This window comes from Chelonia mydas, chromosome 11 (genome assembly GCF_015237465.2).
Source record: "Chelonia mydas isolate rCheMyd1 chromosome 11, rCheMyd1.pri.v2, whole genome shotgun sequence".
Classification (NCBI taxonomy): Eukaryota; Metazoa; Chordata; order Testudines; family Cheloniidae; genus Chelonia; species Chelonia mydas.
Window position 1 is genome coordinate 32547877 of NC_051251.2, and position 21546 is coordinate 32569422.

A 21546-nucleotide genomic window follows, 5' to 3' on the forward strand; every position below is an offset into this window, starting at 1 on the left:
TCATTTGCTTCAAATGAACCAACGAATAGCTGGATCACATTCCACCTGGGTTGAACAGGCACATACAACACTTTATGTGGGGTGGGGGGGGAATCTTTGTTTCATTCTTTTCATTTACTGTTATCTTTTTAAACTTTCATCTAACTTTGAATTAAGCAAAAGGTTTCTAAAAATGCTACAGTTTAAAAAAAACAGCATTACTTCATTGTTTGTTTAGCAGGAGCCTCATAACTCAGCACATTTACAACTTGAAGCCATTTTAGATATATTTCCTTCTGCATCTTTTAAATAGAAGGTTTAAACATTTTTCATGTATCCACTCTTTAATTTAATGGCCTCTCAATATATCCCTGAGCAGAGAGCGAGTGAACATGCCACACACAGTGTGAGAGTTTTGAAAGCACCTAAACATCTTAGGAGCTCCAGTCTAATTGATTTTCACTGAGGTGCTTTTGAAAAAAATCACACCCATCCCAAGTTAGCTTTTAACTATAACGGCAGAAAAGATCCTTGACTGCCAAAGCAGGGGAACGTGGGGCCTAAACTAGCAGCATTAAGCACATCACTTTAGCTGCATAATGCAAAATTAAACTGGCACATTTGCTGAGCCACAGGAGAGGAAGTGGGGAACCCTTAGCCAACTGAATGAAAAAACGTAAAAAAGCCACTCAAACTTCAAAGATGTATTGCAGGGGAAGTGCTGGTGAAAGACTCAGTAATTGGGTATGTCTGCACTGCAATCAGAGGTATGATTGATGCAGATGTAGACATTTGAATTAGCTGGCACAAGTACCAACAGCAATGAAGCTGCTTCAGTGCAAGCTGTATAAGCCTGCCCAAGATCTGGGCTATGTACTTGTGTGGCTAGCCTGTACTGCCTCAATTTCACGGCTATTGGTATTCCCATTAGCTAGATTAAAGCTAGTTTGAGTACATCTGCCTGTGCTGCAATCACACCTCCAAATGCAGAGTAGACACACCCAGAGACCCTTTGGAACGGGGAGGTTCTCAGAAGGAAAGAGATAGCAAAGGAAAGAAATGGGAAGACATGGTCAGCCTGTTTTCTCTAATCTCTTACAACCATTTCTCATTGTAAAAACAATTTAAGTATTTACAACTCACTGTTGTCTTCTGTTTGAGATTGTTTGTCCTGCACTAACTTTTTTTTCCGCATACTATTAAATTATGCTGCTGTATTACCATTATGGGACCATAAGACTGCAACCCCCTTCTGATAACAAAAATTGCTACATGACTCCAGGAGGGGGGACCGAAGCCTGAGCCTGCCTGAGCCCCGCTGCCCTGGGAGGGGGGTGGGGGCAAAGCCTGAGCCCCACTGCCATGGGCAGAGGGCCCAAAGCTGAAGCCCAAGGGCTTCAGCCCTAGGTGGAGGGGCTCAGGCTTTAGCTTCTGTCCTGAGCGGTGGGGCTTGGGCTTTGGTCCCAGGCCCCAGCAAGTCTAATTCCAGTCCTGGTGACCCCATTAAAACAGGGTCACGATCCACAGTTTGAGGACAGCAGGAATAGATAATCCTGGAGTTGGGCTTCTAAATTGCTCTGATGCTTTTGAAAAAAATCACAATTAAAGCATCTCAGGATTCAATGCACAGACCTTCTTAAGAAACCTACTTCTAAAGAAAGGGCCCAGTCCTCTGCGGTCCTTACTCAGATAAAATGCTGATTAACTTCTATGCAAATTTTACTTAAGGACCACAAGATTGTGCCAATTCTAAAAATATTCTGAGGCATTCTCACCACTAGAGTCTCATTTAAAGTTCTAGTGTGCTTGTAACACATATTCACATTCACATTCTAAAGTGCTACAAATGATTTACAAGTGGGCTACCAGCCGAGCCACAGACAGATTCTTCAGGACTAAATACTGGTTTAGTCTGAAGTTTTTAGTGCCAGTGTGTATACAGACTTGCTGAAATGCTTCAATTATTATTCTCACTTCCTCTCCTCTCGCCTTTTACCAAAGTCAGAGCAGATATGGGAGAAGGACTTTTCCACATTATAAGATCTGATTGTGTTTGAACACAATTCTGAAGAATCACGTTACTGATACAATGCTGGCCAGCATAGAAAAGGCAAATCACATTCACTGTGGTGTCTGCTAAAGAAATTAGACCCTGTTGTGACCAGCATGCAGTCATAAGGCCATATCTACACTCGCGAGATTGCAGCGGCACTGCCAATATAGCTGTGCCGCTCTGAGATCGCTCGTGTAGCTGCTCTATGTCGACGGGAGAGAGCTCTCCCGTCGACATAATAAAACCACCTCCACGAGCAGCAGACACAGCACTGTCTGTACTTGCGCTTCTGTTGGTGAAACTCATGTTGCTTGGGGAGGGGGGGGGGGAGTGTTTTCACACCCCAGAGTGACATAAGTTATACCAACAAAAATGGTAAATGTACACATGGCCATAGTTAGCTTATATGACACTGAACAGTTTGCCCTGATTTACACCCACTGCTTAGTTGTTGTCAGCAAACAAGTGAATTTAGAATGGAATTTGTCAGAACACCCTAAAGGAAACTTTGCTACAACTAAATTTTCAGTGCATACACTGGGTGAGAGCCTTACACCAGCGAAGGGAAGCCCAGGTTCTATCCAGGAGAGGATCCATCCAGCACAGGCATTGTGGAGACAGGTGCAGCTCAGGATAGGACAGGGTCAAAGATGGTTTAAAGCCATCTTAATACCCGGCCCCCTATCCCCTTGGGCTGCAAGCTCTCTCCTACTCCTCTAAGCCCTGGTCTACACTATAGGGTTAGGTAGAATTTAGCCGCATTAGGTCGGTTTTACAATGAATGCGTCTTCACAAGCAACCCTGTTCCGTCGACCTAAAGGGCTTCTGTACTCCTCCCTGGTGAGGGGAATAACGCTAAAACCGACCTTGCTGGGTCGAATTTGGGGTAGTGCACATGCAATTCGAGGGTGCTCCATTGTGACCGCTCTGGACAGCACTTTCAACTCCAATGCACTAGCCAGTTACACACGAAAAGCCCTGGGAACTTTTGAATTTCATTTCTTGTTTGGTCAGTGTGGTGAGCTGATCAGCAAAGGTGACCATGCAGTCCCCCCAGAATCGCAAATGAGCTCCAGCATGGAGCGAATGGGAGACACTAGATCTGATTGCTGTATGGGGAGAAGAATCTGTGCAGGCAGAACTCCGATCAAAAAGAAGAAATGCTAATATATATGCCAAAATCGCACAGAGGATACAACAGGGACACACAGCAGTGCTGCGTGAAAGTCAAGGAGCTCAGGCAAGCCTACCAAAAGACAAAGGAGGCAAACGGTCGCTCTGGGTCAGAGCCCCATACATGCCGCTTCTATGATCAGCTGCATGCCATTCTAGAGGGGACCCTACTACTACCCCACCACTGTCCGTGGACACCTGCAAGGGGGGAGTCTCATGCAACACGGAGGAGGATTTTGTGGATGAGGAAGAGAAGGCACAGCAGGCAAGCGGTGAATCCGTCCTCCCTGGCAGCCAGGACCTTTTCATCACCCTGAAGCCAATACCCTCCCAAGGCAGAATCCCCGATCCTGAAGGCGGAGAAGGCACCTCTGGTGAGTGCACATTTGTAACTACAGTACAGGGTTTAAAAACAATACTCTTTAATGTTTGATTTGCCTTGAAGACTTGGGATGCATTCGTAGCCAGTACAGCTACTGGAAAAGTCTGTTAATGCGTCTGGGGATTGAGTGGGAATCCTCCAGGGACATCTCCATGAAGCTCTCCTGGAGGTTCTCTGAAAGCCTTTGCAGAAGGTTTCTGGGGAGGGCTGCCTTATTTCGTCCTCCACAGTAGGACACTACCACGCCAAGCCAGTAGCAAGTAGTCTGGAATCATTGCAGCACAAGGCATGGCAGCGAATGATCCTGGGTTCTGGTCTCATTCAAGCAACATTCGGTCTTTATCTTTCTGTGTTAGTCTCAGGAGAGTGATATCATTCATGGTCACCTGGTTGAAATAGGGGAATTTTTGTAAAGGAACAGTGAAAGGATCCTGTTCATGCTGGGCTGTTTGTGCTTGGCTAAAAGGGATCATCCCATAGCCACGAGGTGGGGGGAGGGTGAACGGATCATCCCAAATAGCCAGCATTGCTTGCTATGGCAAAGGAGGATGTTGCAGTTTGAAAACATTCCCACATGTTATGAAGGTGTTAGAAGCCAAACCCGTGTACCCTTTGGCTTACCATGGCCGCCTGGAAACTGAATTCTGTTGCCCAGCCATTTGTGATGTGTCACCATACCAGCAGGCGCTCAATATAAAAGGCAAAATGTGACCTTGTACCTAAAGCACATGTGTTGTCTGCTGTGAATTGCTTGATTCACTGTGAAAGAGTCTCCCTTTTGTTCTCAGAAATGTATCATCTTAAATTTTACTCTCCCTTTTTATCCTCCTGCAGGTGCAAATGTTTCGATGCTCCCCCTATCATCTCCATCCCTGAGGTTATCGCAGATTAGAAGGCGAAAAAACACACTCGCGATGACATATTTTCCGAGCTCATGCAGTCCTCCTGCACTGATAGGGCACAGCTGAATGCATGGAGGCATTCAGAGGCAGAGTCCAGGAAAGCATTATGTGAGCGCGACGAGAAGAGGCAGGATGCAATGCTGAGGCCAATGGGGGAGCAAACAGACATGCTCAGGCATCTGGTGGAGCTGCAGGAAAGCCAAGAGCACAGACCGCCGCTGCATCCACTGTACAACTGTTGCCTGTCCTCCTCCCCAAGTTCCATATCCTCCTCACCCAGACACCCCAGAACACTGGGGGGAGGGCGGAGGTAGGGCTCTGGGCACCCAGCCTCTCCACTCCAGAGGATGGCCCAAGCAACAGAAGGCTGGCATTCAAACAGCTTTGATTTGTAGTGTGGTTACAATAAGCAATGTGCCCTTGTCCTTCCTTCCTTCCTTCCTCCCCCACCCCACCCTACCTACCTTATCAGTTATCTCCCTTTTTTTTTTCATTTAATAAATAAAGAATGCATGGTTTCAAAACAATAGTGACTTTATTTCCTTTTCCAGCTGTAATTGAAGGGGGGAGGGTGGCTGGCTTACAGGGAATTAAAATCAACAAAGGGGGCGGGTTTGCATCAAGGAGAAACACACACAACTGTCACACCGTAGCATGGCCAGTCATGAAACTGGTTTTCAAAGCCTCTCTGATGAGCAGCACGCCTACATCTGCTCTTCTAATCGCCCTAGTGTCTGGCTGTTCAAATCTGGCAGCGAGGCGATTTGCCTCAACCTCCCACCCTGCCATAAACGTCTCCCCCTTACTCTCACAGATATTATGGAGCACACAGCGAGCAGAAATAACAATGGGAATATTGGTTGTGCTGAGGTCTAACCTAGTCAGCAAACAGTGCCAGCGAGCTTTTAAACGTCCAAAGGCACATCCTACCACCATTCTGCACTTGCTCAGCCTATAGTTGAACTGCTCCTTACTACGTCCAGGCTGCCCGTGTATGGCTTCATGAGCGATGGGAGCAAGGGGTAGGCTGGGTCTCCAAGGATAACTATAGGCATTTCAACATCCCCAACAGTAATTTTCTGGTCTGGGAAGTAAGTCCCTTCCTGCAGCTGCTCAACAGCCCAGAGTTCCTAAAGATGTGAGCGTCATGTACCTTTCCCGGCCATCCCATGTTGATCTCGCTGAAATGTCCCTTGTGATCCACCAGTGCTTGCAGCACCATTGAGAAGTACCCCTTGCGATTTATGTACTGGTTGGCAAGGTGGTCCGGTGTCAAGATAGGGATATGTGTTCTGTCTATCACCCCACCACAGTTAGGGAACCCCATTGCAGCAAAGCCATCCCCTATGACCTGCACATTTCCCAGAGTCACTACCCTTGATAGCAGAACATCAGTAATTGCACTGGCTACTTGAATCACTGCAGTCCCCACAGTAGATTTGCCCACTCCAAATTGATTCCTGACTGACCGGTAGCAGTCAGGCATTGCAAGCTTCCACAGCACTATCGCCACTCGCTTCTCAACTGTCAGGGCAGCTCTCATCTCGGTATTCCTGCGCTTCAAGGAGGGGGAAAGCAACTCACAGAGTTCCAGGAAAGTGGCCTTATGCATGCAAAAGTTTCGCAGCCACTGGGAATCATCCCATACCTGCAAGACTATGCGGTCCCACCAGTCTGTGCTTGTTTGCCAGGCCCAGAATCGGCGTTCCACTGTATCAACCAGCCCCACTGCCGCTATGATGTCCCATTTGCCACATCCCGTGCTTTCAGGAACGTCTGTGTCCATGTCTCCTCACAATCGTCCTCGTGCTGCCGTCTCTTAGCCAGGTTCTGCACATACTGCAGTATAATGCGTGAGGTGTTTACAATGCTCGCAACAGCAGTGGTGACCTGAGCGGGCTCCATGCTTGCCATGCTATGGCGTCTGCCCAGGTAACCCAGGAAAAAAGGCATGAAATGATTGTCTGCAGTTGCTTTCACAGAGGAAGGGAGGGGAAACTGACAACATGTACCCAAAACCACCCGTGACAATGTTTCTGCCCCCTCAGGCATTGGGAACTTAACCCTGAATTCCAGCAGAGACTGCGGGAACTGTGGGATAGCTTCCCACAGTGCACCACTCCGTGAGTCGATGCTAGCCACGGTAGTGAGGACGCACTCAGCCGACTTAATGCGCTTCGTGGGGACATACACAATCGACTGTACAAAATCGATTTCTAAAAATCGACTTCTATAAAATCGACCTAATTTGGTAGTGTAGACATACCCTTAAAAAAGCAAAGCATCTCAGCAGTTCCTTTACTTTTACACAGCTAGGAACAGAACCAATTCCTGTGCTTTGCACTGATCAATACACAATATCTCAAAAAGAGGCATCTGATCAATCACAATATCTCAAAAAGATTCTCAGCTCTAGAGTGAATTCCTCACAGAACTGCTTGTTCTTCCCCTAAACCACAGAAACTCTAGATGGGGAAGTGAGTACATTTTTCTCTCCAAACTTGTCTTGGGACATTTTGCAAAACTTCCTACTAATACTAAAATCAGTTAAATTTTACTGGTGGTAGCAAAATTGAGAGTCCTAATGTATAGGGGCCGCCAGCTGCCACCAACATTTTAAGTACTGTGTCAATTAGACCTACAATCATTCTCTAGTTTAGGCCAAGCACAGGTGTGTTTATAAGACAAATTAAAATTACATTTCCAGTTGGGCAAGTCTTTCATAGGCTTGCTAATGGCCAAGAGTTTTAAGGTGCATCTGTTTGCTTTGAAATACATGATCCATGCATATGTGGCATTTACACAGTTAATAAAATTAATACAATTTGAATTAATTCTAGTAGGAATTATGTGTATTACAGTAATACCCAGAGGCCTCAGTCAGGATCAGGGCCACCTTGTGCTAGGACATGTACAAGCACATTAACAATATGCTTCCCATCCCTGATCAGATTAAAAATCTAAGATGACAAGTGACATACAGAAGGAAGAGGAAAATATTGGTTTCTAATATTATAATACACCTTTCATATATTTTTGTTTTAAATAAAAACACCTTATTATACCCATCTATACCTCACTCTATCTTTTCTTACAGGCTATGGGGCAGTAATGTATAACTGAGGTGATTTTTATTTTTACTCACATTTAAAAAAAAATAAAAAGTATATATGAACTATATATTGTACAGGAAGGAAGCATGGTCTGGTGGTTAAGGCATAGGTGTACAGGGATCTGGGTTTTACTCAGTTCTGCCACAGACTTCCTCTGCAATTCCATTCACACTTAGAATATTGGCAATTTGTTTTACAGTAACAGCTAGCAATGGGGATCAACCACTAGTGTGGATGTGACTCAAGCACACAAGTTTTCATGCAAGGTGATAAAAACATCCAAAACCTAGCTAATCAAACAGTTTAGCCCAGGTACACCTGCACCATTCCTGGCTATTGCAAAAATACAGGTACCAATTTTTCTAATATATATGCTTCCTTTATGCCTCAATTTCATAATCCATTAAAGAAGGATTGTGAGGTTAACCTCACTAATATCTGAAAAGTACTTGAGGATTCTCATATACACCTGACTTTTGAAAATATTTGATGGGTTATGAGTATCTATGTGCATTCCCCAACAAGGGAAACATGGGAGAGCAGACCTCTATTTTCACAAGAAATGTGAATACAAAGGGATTTCACTTATAAAAGAAGACCCCAACATTTTGCAGTAATTGTTTGTTTCATTTCTTATCACTAACACTCTATTTTTAACAGGAAGGAGCCTTAGAAAAAAATAACTATTCTACTGGTGCTAAAAAGTAGATAACGCCAATAACTAGTGCTGTTTAGATTATAAATACTTTAGATGCTTCTCTGTATCACAAGTACATACCCAGGGGTGCTTTAGATACAGACTGTAGTACCATGTAACCACAGTAAAACCTCAATCAATACAAAATAAATGTATTGTAAATCAGTAAAAAAAAAAAGTTAGTTTCCAGTTAGGACCTTCATGTGGTTGGTGGCCACTTCTGTTGATTAAATTATTTTTATAATAAAGAATAAAAGTGGATTAATCACATTTTACAAGTTCTGCAGCATTTAAAAGTCAATTCTTCCATTGGCAGAAATGTATATTTTCCTAATGCTTTGTCAAGTCCAGTTTTAAATGAACTGCCCCATTTCTCATGGAAGACTTCCCCATCCTTCTAGAGCTCATTATTGAAATTTCCCCCCCTAATATTTAGCTCACATTTCTCCTTGTTTAATTCCATCCCATTGCTTATAGCTATACCCCTTTAAAGCCATATTAAATAACTTATCACCCTTCATTGGGTTTAGTTAGTAAGAGTTTCACATACTTATTAAGAACAGAAAGATTTTTATGGTTAGAAAAGACTAAAGTACTTCATATAATACTATTAAAAATAAAGCAGCACTGCAGAAATGGCAACAATGCAGCCACTTAAACTCACCTAAATCACAATCCATTTTTAAAATCTTGATACTTGTCTTTTGTTTATGTTCAGCCATAAAGCCATGGAATCACTCACAAGCCACAAAATTTATTTCACCCTTTCAATTTTTTAAAAATGTGTAGCATATGTACAGGGCAATGAACAGATGGTACATTTAATTAAAAAAGAAAGAAATAGAACCACCACAAACTCTTAAGCCCTATATTTTGCATACGCAATTACATGTAGTTATTTTCGACAACAGAAAAGAGAAGCTAAAATACTGTCAAGGCAAAAGAAAAAAATCAATAAATGAATGACAGTTACAACACAAATTTGCTGTAAATTGTGAAATATACCATACATTCTTCAACACTCAGGCCCTACCTACACTTCAAAACCATTTGTAACATGCTTGTAGTAGGCCAGTGGCTCTCAACCTTTCCAGACTACTGTACCCGTTTCAGGAGTCTGACTGGTCTTGACTACCCTCCCAAGTTTCACCTCACTTAAAAACTACTTGCTTACAAAATCAGACATAAAAATACAAAACACACAAGACAAAAACTGTCACAGCACACTATTACTGAAAAATTGCTTACTTCCTTATTTTTACTATATAATTATAAAATAAATCTATTGGAATATAAATATTGTACTTACATTTCAGTGTATAGTATATAGAACAGTATAAACAAGTCATTGTCTGTAGGAAATTTTAATTTGTACTGACTTTGCTTGTGCTTTTTATGTAGCCTGTTGTAAAACTAGGCAAACATCTAGATGAGTTGATGTACCCCCTGGTAGACCTCTGCGTACCCCCAGGGGCACATGTACTCCTGGATGAGAACCACTATTGTAGGCTAATGGTACTATGCTGACTGAGAGGGCATGGATGTGTCTGGACGGGAGGATGCATGTATCAAAAAGATCAACTTCAGGCCAGAAAGGAGTGGGAAGGCACAGAATCTACATCCAGATGGTCCTGTGCTTCCAGAGACCAAATCCCTTTCCCTTTTGTGGTGGAAGGGTAAAAGAGAGAATTTCCATCCCACCCCACAGAACAATGTGGGAGAAAAGTCAGCAAGGGGAACTGCCTGGAATTATCATCCCCCCACAACTCTCCTCTCATGGGATTTTCTACAGACGGGGACAATCTTTCCCACAGCAAGAAGGCAAGCATGCATGAAGTGTACCCCCATTCCATGTATCAAGGGCAGCACAAAGTAGACAAGTAGCTCTCCAAGAAGCTCTTGCACAGTACAGGTTTGTTTACACAAACAATTAGACTGTGGCCAGCTGGAGTGTGAATCTACCATACACTAATCTGCTGCAGTCTAACTGTCTGTATGGACCCTGCAGACGTGTCAATAGTTCATTAATGAACTTTGCACATAAACAAACAGACTGTGTGGTAAGCTAGTGAGGATCAGATTCACACCAGAGCTAGCCGCAGTCTAATTGTTTGTGTAGAGTCTGTAGACAAATCTATAGTGTGCAACTGCTACTTGGATCCTGGCCCAAACTCTATGGTTTTGTCCAAGAGCCAGATTGCGGTAGTGGATAAGGCAGTGGGCTGGGACTCAGGAAGCGTGTGTTATCTTCCTAGTTCTGCTACTGACCTGCTTTATGACTTTGGACAAGTCACTTCACCTCTCCACGCTTTAATTCTTTCCCCACCCCCTTTAATTATTTTGTCTATTTAGATTGCAAGCTCTTTGGGCAGACTCTCTCTTACGATGGGCTTGTACACACTACCACTTATGTCACTATAATTTACGTCACTCAGGGGTGCGAATAAGCCACTCTCCTGGGTGATGACATAAGTTACACCAACCTATGTGCTGGTGTGGACAGCACTATGTCAGTGGGAGAGATTCTCCCGACATCATAGCTACTGCCTCTCATAGAGGTGGTTTTATTATGCCCATGGGAGAGCTCTCTTGTCAGCACAGAGCATCTTCACGAGAAGCACTACAGCAGTGCAGCTGTAACACTTCTAGCGTAGACTAGCCCTATGTGTTTGAGCAGTGACTAATGCAATGGGTCCCTGACCTCACTTCGGCTATGTCTACACTACAGACCATAGAGACGCACGGCTGTACCGCTGCAGCTGCATCGCTGTAAGGTCTCCTGGGTAGCCAGGTCACTCTATGCCAATGGAAGAGAGCTTTCCCATCCGCATAATTAAACCACCCCCAAAGAGCAGCAGTAGCTATGTCATCAGGAGAGCATCTCCCGTCGACAGCGCTGTCCACGCCAGTGCTTCTGTCAGGGAAACTTATGTCGGTCAGAGGTGTGTTTTTTTCATACCCCTGACTGAGAAAAGTTTTACCAACAAAAGTGCTAGCGTAGACATAGCCTAAGAGCCTCTAGGCATTACTGTAAATACAAAGAAATAACGTCGCTCCTTTGGCAAGGGTAGCAGATTTTTGAGGCTTTGCAGTTCAGTTTCCCATCTGAAGCAGAAATCAGTTAAGCAGTCAGGTATTTTCTTACTGTAATTTATTTATTTACCAAATGTACACAAGTCTTGATTCCACACACAGGGGCTGTAAGAAACTGCACAGAGGCAACTCCCCATTACCCAGGCCCCAAGTAAATCACCTCTACCCTGTTCCCAGAAGCAGCTCTTCTGCCTGTCTCTTTCCTTAACAAAGAGGATATGTCTACAAGGCACAGTTTAGGCTAAAAACCAGGTAAGGCCCCGGTTAACACACCTATCATCCACCCAAAAAAAAAAAAAAAAAGCCACTGGTCTGGGTTTGGAGGTGCTTTAAACCTAGGCTAGCTTACCAGGCTGGCAGTGTGAATTAGATTCTGGGCTCTGCTTTAACTCATGCTGGAATCCACCTTGAGATGAGGATCCAGAGGGGAAAAATCATGCAAGCGCTGATAGCCCTCCAATGCCTTCCCACAATTTCCCCTGAAGGACAGACAAGTTCTTCCCTAACTGACCGGAAAAGAATCCTAGAGCATTTCAACACAAAGAACCATGCCCCCAGACACACACGGGTGAGCGCAGAAACAGTGAAGACACAGTAACTAGGGTAGGGGTTTGCAGCGTGGAGGCTGATACCCAAGGCTATGCTAACCTGAATGCTCTGATCCAGGTGCTCAGTCACCCAGGTTAGCTATGCAGTGGAGAAATAGCCACTGTCACCTGAGTTTTACATCTGGGAAAACCCTAGTCCAAGGCTGTTGTGAGCTTGTGCACCTATCTTCCTACTATGCGTAGCTACTCTGCGACACACAGAAATTTCAGTACCTCAACTGACAGACACAGAAGAGCTAGTCTCTGTATGCAGTTACTGCACAGTATCTTTTGCTCTTTCTGTGGAGAGTTTCATCCTGAATGGGGTCACGATGTATAAGCAAGCATGCAAGTCATTAGACACTTTTACCATAACAATTAAAACATTTTTTTTAAAAAAATGAAAACATATTTTTTTGTTTAAATTTAAACATTTCCCTACACAATTTGTAACCTAAACACGGCAGCATTATGCTGGTGCATTAACAAATAACACTGATCAGTTTATTAGTCATGATAAGTGGAAAAGTAAGTAAATAGCATTATCTAGGAAAAATGCAAAAATGTTGAAAAATTCAAAAGGAGAAAACCTTCTTCATTTCTTTTGAAGTACTTTGAAAAATCAAAACCACTTAATCATATAACTTATGACTGTACAGCAATGCAATTCTTTCATAAATTGCAAGACTAACATGATTTTTTTCTAATGCCATAATGCTGATATATATGTTGATCATGTGCACACACTTTCCTTACCAGAATTATGTATGATCATAGTCCTATTATATAACTAGAAATAGAAAAGCTCTATTTAAAAGCCTACCCTGGGTAAGGGGAAAATATTGTTCCCAGGTATTAGGCATTTAACTAATAGGAGCACATCGCATGTGTCATTTTTCCTAGTTTAACTGGTTCTTTCCTTTGCTACTTTTCATTTCACAATTCTTCAAATACTTATGCACGTGCTTAACTTTACTTACTCAAACTGTCCAGTTGAAATAAAATTAATGGGTCTATTCACATGCTTAGAGTTGAACATATGCCTACATTTTTGCAGGACTGGGTCGTTAGTTTTGATAAAAAAGCATGAGAAGGCACTCACTCCAGACTATATTATGGTTTTTTTAATGCCCCATGTCTGAAGGGTTGCTTGCTTTGCACTGTTTCTCAATAGCTGTACATTAGCCAAATGGACTTTCCAGAAAATGAAACTTCTCAGCACACAACACAAAGCCTTCTCTTCCCTCCTGAGTAACAGGAAATGAATTTGCCTCTCATCTGATTTTATATGAGGAGCAAGACTAAAAACATAACGGGACTGTGGCCCTGTCTAGATTTGGAAATAGGCTGTGTTTCAAAATGTTTGCTGGTTGTGGCTAACACTAGACTCCCTGAAAGGCTGACCACTGCCGGCTATCAGGTTTTTTAACACAACCGGCCATGTCTGCTGCAGTGGGTGCAAAGTCCTGTTTGAAGTCGGGCTAGTTAACATGTTTTCGCTCACACGTTTAAAAACATAGCCTATTTTCCTAGCCCAGACAATATCTATTTTCATGGCAGGCCAAGAGCGTCAGACAGCAGCAACCCCCAGGGGCCTGCAATGCCCAACGCAGCGCCCCCGCAATGGGAAATATGCAACTGGCAGGGTGAACTCCTCCCCTCTATGGACTTACAATGCACGGGGGGGGGGGAGACCTTCCCTCGAGCTGGGGGCCGCATCCACTCCGCGGGCCGCAAACCCAGCAGCGTAGGCTGCGCTTCCTCCCGCAGCGGGTGTGACGCCCCGCCCGCCCCGAGAGGGACAGCTGCTGGGCTCCAAGTCCGCAGGGGGTCCGGAGGCAGGCGCCCCGCACCCCGAGCGGAGGCTGGGGGCTGACAGGCGCGGGAGGGGAGCACCTTACCGGCCGCTCCGGAGGCGGTGGCGAGGAGACCCAGCAGGCAGAGCAGCGCGGGGAAAGGGGGCTCCATAGCCCCGGCTCACTCCAGTTCGCGCCGGCTCTCGGAGGGCTGCGCCTGCAGGGGGGAACAGCGCGCCGGCCGGACACCACCCACTGCGGGGGCAGGCCGGGGCCGGGGCCGGGCGTGCGGCCCCCGAAGCCTGCCAGCCCCTACAGGCTAGGCTGGGCTGGGCTAACGCGCCGCTCCCAACAGGGCTGGCTCCAGCGCGGAGCTCACGCTGCATCTGCTGGGCATGACCTGGGCCAGCCGTCACGCCCAGCCCCAGGTGCCTGGGCTGTCCAGAGCCAGCTCTGCTTCCCTCCGCCTTCAGCAGGGGGGGGGGAGCGAGCCCTCCCTTCCGAACGGTTCGTATTAGCCACCAGGTACAGTGCAGCGGACGTTGTAAGTTCACTAACAGGAGAAATCTCCTCTCACCTCACTAGTGTAAGACGTGCTCTGTCCTCCACCTCCCCCCTCTCTTTTAGATGGCTCCTCTAAACGCCTGACCTCGCCACTTCTGCACGCTCCTCTTCGCGTGGAAACTAGCTTGGAATAGGCTCTGAGTACCAAAGTTGAAAACTGAATTGAAATAAGGTTTGAAATCTCAACAGTATTCGATTGTGCTGGTAACATGCCTGTGAACTGCAATGGAAAAGCCTGGCCTAGCTGTCTGTATTTATCAATTGTCTCTATTCCGTGGTGGGGGTTATGTTTGGGTTATATTGTTTGCATTTTATTTCCAACAGGAGAGAAACAGACAACGCAGGCATGGGGAGGGAAACAACAGTAGCCACTGGAGTCAATAGGCTACTGACCTCTGCCATTTGACAGACATAGAAACTTTGGTAGCCTTGACCCATGTCATGTGACTGAAGCTGGATAACAAAGATCAATCTTTTACACACACTCCTCTGTCACACCTTTTATTACACATGATACTGTGCAAACACAGAAGATGTAGCCCATCCCCAAGGAATTTAAACTACAAGTGACACTAAGAAGAATATAGATGCATATATTTTGAGTCCCATAACAATTCCCAGTTTGAGTTGAAGTACATAGTTTATTAAAAAGGCCCATTTTCTCATGCTTGTTCTTGTCCTTTAGCATTTTAGAATAAGTTAACATTTATAATATACCCAGTAAACTTCACCCACAAATACTATTACATTAAGATAAAATAACCCCTATCTTAATTCTTGAGCACCAATGAAGAAGGTCTGCCCTGCATTTAATCAGGCTCCACCATTGTAGGACCTTTTGTCTCCTTTGCTAACAAAAAATCAAATTCTGCAGTCCTTTCTTGAGTAAAAGCTCCTACTGGAGTCAATGGGAGATTTATATCAGTACGAACAGCAGAATTTGGCCCAAAAAGATTTAAGAGGTCCCTTTAGGTAGGAGAGAATTCATAGTAAATCTTAAAAAGACAAGATGGTATGTAAATTTTATAACTGATGTGTCTCATTATACATCAGACAAAGTATCTTGAGGCTGGAAGATAAGATGACTACACCTGATGGGTACTTCCCCTATTTTCAGGGGAATTCCCTTGCGGGCTGTTACCGCAACTTCAGAGGTCCATTAAATGGACACCAGTGAATCAGACCTTAGCACGTATTAAATGCTTAAATTGGCCAGATTTCTCTTTAAGTATTGCCAGCTCCGTGCAGCAGAAGCCTGGTAGTCATTAGGAGTCTTCTTGTATTCCACAGTAACATGTTTTTCTCATTATAAAAGAATTCAACAGCACCAATTTTTATCAGTCACAAAGTTTCTACTCAACCTCCTTATCATATTAGTTATTACTCTTTGGTAGAAACACCATTGTGCTAGGTGCTGTACGAACATTCAGCTCTGTTAATTTTTCCCACACAAGCAAAAAAATTAGGCTGGCTTTATAAATTTTATTCTTTCAAGAGTGAAGAAGAGCATGTTTGTATATTATCCTCACTGTACACTTCAATCCAGAAAATGGGCTGTTCATTTATGCTAAGACAGTTGTGCTCAATGAAATAAAAGCTACCCAAGATTCCATTTATTGGTATATTGCAAAAAAACATTGGAAGTGTGCCTTACAAAATTATTTACATAATTCACAACAATACACAAATGAAACACTTTATAAAAACACTGTATCCTTTTATTGTATATTCATGTGTGTCTTGAAATCATAATTTAGTTATCTTGGTAATAACATTAAAAATACACTTTCTGTCTGTAAATTCACATCCAGGCAAGCCCATAAGTGCAAACAGTCATAAAACTAGCAAGGCTGAACACACATGTATCTAATTTATATTTGTACAAAAATACCCTGATCTGTACTTTTGTTAGAAAAGGACACTGAACCATATACAACTTTATTTAATACAGTACAAACTTCTCTAAATCCACTAATTTAGACCCCATCCAGCAAAACATTTAAGCATTTATGTTAACTTAAAATTATGCACGTTTAAGTGCTTTGCTGGATCATGGCCACGCTGCCTATCACTTTATTGATAATATTTTATTTTATCACATTAGTTGGAAATTTTTGTCATTAAATACACAGTAGAAACAAGAACTGTGTCCTCATGTGTTTGTACAACACTTACCATAGTAAGATCCCACTCTGCTTGGTGCTACTGTAATATACATGTTTCATAACTATAATAAAATAGAGGATCACAAGAACCAGACTGTTGTAAAAGCAATATGTGAAGCACAGCAACAGGGTTAAATAGCCACACGTTTTACCTAAAATTTATTCCAAGGTATTGCAGCCAATTTCAAAAGTTTTTTTGCATAAATTGCTATAAGGCCAATTTCTTTCTTACTCTCTTTTCTTAGTTATGGCCAATTAGAGAACTAATACAGAACTATTTTCTTGAGCGTGCTTGTCTGGTACCTATTCTTGTATATGGGTACTAAAACCATCTACAAGAATCTTGCTAGAGAGATACTGTACTTCTAAATATCATTTTAAAAGATTGCATATCAGAACAGTGCAAACAAGCACAAAGGAAAGTGTTGCGTCAGCAACAAAAATAAGCTCATAAATAGGCTCTCTGGCCTGCCACTCTTAACAGTGTATCTTAAAAAAATCAGTAGTATTCTCAGCGTATTTGACCAAATGTACTACTGATGTAATAACACTGATGTCAATGGAATTACACCAGGGATTAATTTGGTCTTTTGTATACAGTATTCGTTTTATTTGTTTTTTCTTTTTTTACTTAAATAGCATTCACTCCTTCAAAACGGTAAACAGGTCTGATCTTAAAAGGACAATGTGCATTAAGAAACATTTTTCTTACAATTATTATTCCACTTTCACACAGTGACTTATTGTAATGGTTTAATCAAGAACTATATATTTTAAAAAACCCTTCACTCTAGTAGCCTTTTTGGAGTATATAGGAAAGGCAACTGACACAGCACATAAAAATCAAGTTTAACTCATATGTAAATAGATCAAGAATTTGTAGCGTGTATGCACACAACTGGAGTTGAACACAACAGAGTGCAACAGACTAGGAAATGAACTGTGAGTCTTTCCCATGTGTTAGTGCAGGACATCATCATTCAGATCTAATTCTATACCAACTTTAAAAACATAGGATGGATTTTGGCAGATTTAAAGGTTATTCTCTAACTACTAGTTTAAGACTAGTCTTCCTTTACTACTCCCTCCCCATTCCCACAAATTGATTTTCAATATGTCTACTATGGGGTACTTGCATCACCCACAAATCAGAGCCTATGAAAAGAATACTGAAAATACTTGCTTAAAAGGGACAGTCTCCTTACAGTGAAAAGTACACCATTCATTGAACTGTTTTTAGACGATCACAGAGTATTTACATAAGGTTTGAATTTTGCTCATGTTTGTATTTAGCCCTTAATCCCAGTTGTGTGGACACCAGTAGCATATTCGGAGGTCATGGCTATTCATGTATGAGCCTGCAACAGGCTCAGACTTAAGTGTTACCTGGCTCTTTAATAGGGATATTTCCTTATTGATAGAATCCCATAGTGAAAGAGCATACTCTACGTCATGATTCTAGCTCTGAAGGACACCTGAACAATCATTCAGTATGATAGGGAAGAGTGATGATGGCCTTTTGGTGGCCTCTGAGAAAAAAAAAAATCAATGTTCAGATATATAATTTTTTTTCTCTCTTGCACTCAATGGACCATAATGAGCATACCAAATGTTAAGATTCTACCTCAGTAGGAACAGAAATTGTCAGTGGTTACAAGCCTCTCTGTATTATATCACAGTTGATACTTAATGACTTATTACAAAAGTGGTTATTCCAAATATCATTTATCTGGTATTTATCATCATATTTTGTGCTAGTTGTTGGTGACCCAATGCTGGAAACAGGGAATGTACTGTATTTCAAAATGTATGTCTTTTGACACCAACGGTTTAAATCAATAATTGTCTGAAAAAGGTAGATATTTAATTTAAAGTTTGTTTGGTTTGCAGTTTAAATGTCTATTCCTCACCCGTAACCCCCCAAAAACACCTTTTTCTTTCTTTCTTTTTTTTTTTTTTCTGGTAAAAAGAAAAGATAATGTAGGTAAAGATTTTAGAGGCAGTACCCAGAGTTAATATGGAATCACAGAGCTATAGAGGCTCAGGGAACTTCTATCTTGTGCAAGATTTACAGGTAAGGCCAAATTCAGTTAACTCCCACTGCCTTAAAATTGCACACATGTATTAGAGGGCATAATTTAGCCACGAGTTAATAATTATCTTACTCATTTTTCAGAAGGAACTAATAAAGTGTCAAGTAGCCCATTCCCCATAGTTTCACACAGTGGAATTTGTAATAAAACCATTAGTAAGAACAGTTTGTCAGTAACCATCTTTGGTAAACATACTATCAGTCTCATCTTCATTCATCCCTCGTTCATAGCGTACTGCAAAGAAGCCACCCCACTGAAGCCGTTTCTTTTTGTAGAGATACCAAATTAATCCAGCAACCAAGACTAGGATAATTAACAGAGCAAATGCTATAGCCACTCCAGTATGATTAGTGCCTGTAAAAGAGAAATGAAAATAGTTAATCAGTGTTTTTGACTGAAAAATATTTGTTATACAGCAAAGTTTTATACTAGTATGTATAAATTTATTATAAAGTCATTTTATTGAAGTTCAGGAACTCTATTTTAAGTCTTACAGACACACACTAATATTTTCCACACCATCAATTCAAAAGCTAGTTTCCTATAAGTGCCAAATATTATAGCTGAGCACAAGCTCCACTATAATTAAGGTTAAGAAGCCCTTTCTGTTTAAAGCTGGACTGTTCTAATTGTGCTACAATCCATCTGGTTACTTGGATTGCCTTGAAATTTGGTTTGCCTCCTGGAGATTCAGAATAGGGTCAGTGATCTAAATTTGGGGCCATTTGCCACAGTGTCCTGGGATACAGCACCCCAGAAAAAACAAAAAACAAGCAGCTTTTCTTAAATTAAAGGTGACTATTCTGGCAATGCTTTTTTGAATATACTTGGGAAGTGATTGTTGAATTTCACAAGTGTGGTAGTCTATCAGGAGAGTATGTTAAGTGTTTGAGTGCAGGGCAAGTGCAGATAGCTCCTTTCCTTTACAGTGAAAAGACAGAGCGAGTATGTGTAGTAGGAGTGTTTTGGGGGCACTGCTCAAAGAGGCCAGAGTTAAGGTTACATGGGGGTGTACCTTAGCTCTGTGTTTCCTGGTTTTCTGAAGTCTGAACTTGACATTCTGGAAGGGCGCAAGATATTGGTGGACAATATTAACTCTGTATTAACAAAGTTTTGTGCCATTTAATCTAGTAGCTAATTTTGAATCACTTTGCTGAAATTTCTTAATCTACTGAGAAATTATTTACATTTCAATCAATGTGGAATTGCACTCAATATAACTGAGTGTACTTTGGGTCCTCTGACATGAACATTTTTTGAAAAACAGAAGTAGCAAATTTTGAAGTGGAGACACACTTTAAAGGTCTAACTACTGAAAACATTTCATAAAAAGCATAAAAACCTATAGTCTTTAACGTTGGTTTTCGTCACTGTTTAAATGTACTTTGTGCCTCAGTGCATACTTAATTCCAAAGTCCCTGAGCTTCCTAGAAGCAGGAGGAAACCCATTTCTGAAGCAGGGTCAGAGAAGATCTTGTAGCTCTCTTCCTTAACAACATGAACGGGAACATTAGCTTCCCATTGTTCCTCCCTCTCAACTTCCATGGAGGTATAGGCAAAAATCGGAAAGATCCCACTGCTTCCAAGGACCCTTTCTGACCCAAGTAACTGATTTCTATCCTGGAAGGAGTGAAATGTGAAGTAGCAGTATGGGAACTGGATCCTTTCCCCAGCCATCAGGCAGGTAAAGTTATACCAGCAAACCTTTAAGAGTAAACAAGACCGTAGTCTAGTGTAGCTTGTCTGCGTGCAAGAATGGATAAACTTGAAGATGGGACTTCTTACTCATAGCAAGAATTACTTTAGCTCCTCAATGGAAAAAGCATAGTGACACATCCTATACAGAAATAGCTAGCAAAGATGGGTATCTTAGTAAGGGGGAAACTTGCTGCTATGAAGGAAACTTACAGAGATTATTCTATGACATGGACACGCATTCTAGATTTTGCTGAAATCTACGCAGCTGTCATGGTAACACTGCATACACAAATGAAGCCATTAAAATGCTAGTGCTCCAAACTGATCTCTCAGTGATCAGGTCGTGGCACCCTCAACTTTTCTGTGGCATGCCACATACATGCAGCTGCTGCCCACAGGACCAGCCACAGTACTAAAACCATGAATTCCTGCTTCCCCATGTGAGGTCCACTGGTGGGGCAGGAAAGAAGACAAACACTGGTATTCTGTAGCCCCCCATATTTATTTCTGTTGTAGCTATTAATAAACTTTGGAAAACACACTTCTGTCCTACAGCAGACTAGATATTAGGGAATGTAGACTGATGGTATACACTTGGTACATGCCAGCAGAAGAATTCTGGAACTAGCAAATTTTGGAATTTTGCAACTAGGAAAAGACTCAAAAACTAACAGCAATTTTTTTTTTAAATACATCAGAAGCAGGAAGCTTGCCAAGCAATCAGTGGGGCCATTGGATGATCAAGGTTCAAAGGAGCATTCAAGGAAGATAAGGCCATTGTGAAGAAGCTAAATGAATTCTTTGCATCTCTCTTCAGCGCAGAGAAATGTGAGGGAGATTCCCACACCCGAGCCATTCTTTTTGGTGACAAATCTGAGCAACTGTCCCAGACTGAGGTGTCAATAGAGAAGATTTTAGAACTGATTGGTAAATTAAACAGTAATAAGTCACCAGGACCAGATGGTATTCACCCAAGAGTTCTGAAGGAACTCAAATATGAAATTACAGAACTATTAAGTGTGGTATGTAACCTATCACTTAACTCAGCTTCTTTACCAGATGACTGGAGGATAGCTAATGTGACACCAATTTTAAAAAAAGGCTCCAAAGGCAATCCTGGCAATTACAGGTCAGTAAACCTAACTTCAGTACCAGAAAAAAAACCAAACGGTTACTCACCTTTGTAACTGTTGTTCTTCAAGATGTGTTGCTCATATCCATTCCAATTTAGGTGTGTGCGCGCTGCGTGCA

At 42.3% G+C, this 21546-nt stretch overlaps 1 protein-coding gene across 5 annotated transcripts in view; it reads right to left on the reverse strand.

The window, feature by feature from the left end:
* Positions 1-21546, reverse strand: part of LOC102946304 (lymphocyte antigen 75) — a 122642-nt gene that overhangs the window by 24056 nt on the left and 77040 nt on the right. For 4 of the 5 annotated variants that reach the window (XM_037911862.2, XM_043525170.1, XM_037911863.2 and 1 more), the window contains exon 35: positions 15931-18951. The exons of the other annotated variant lie outside the window; for it this stretch is intronic. In XM_037911862.2, coding sequence (XP_037767790.1) covers positions 18767-18951 — 185 coding nt within the window. In that variant the 3' untranslated portion in view covers positions 15931-18766. Of the gene's footprint in view, positions 1-15930; positions 18952-21546 lie in introns of those variants that run through there. 5 annotated transcript variants of the gene reach the window in all.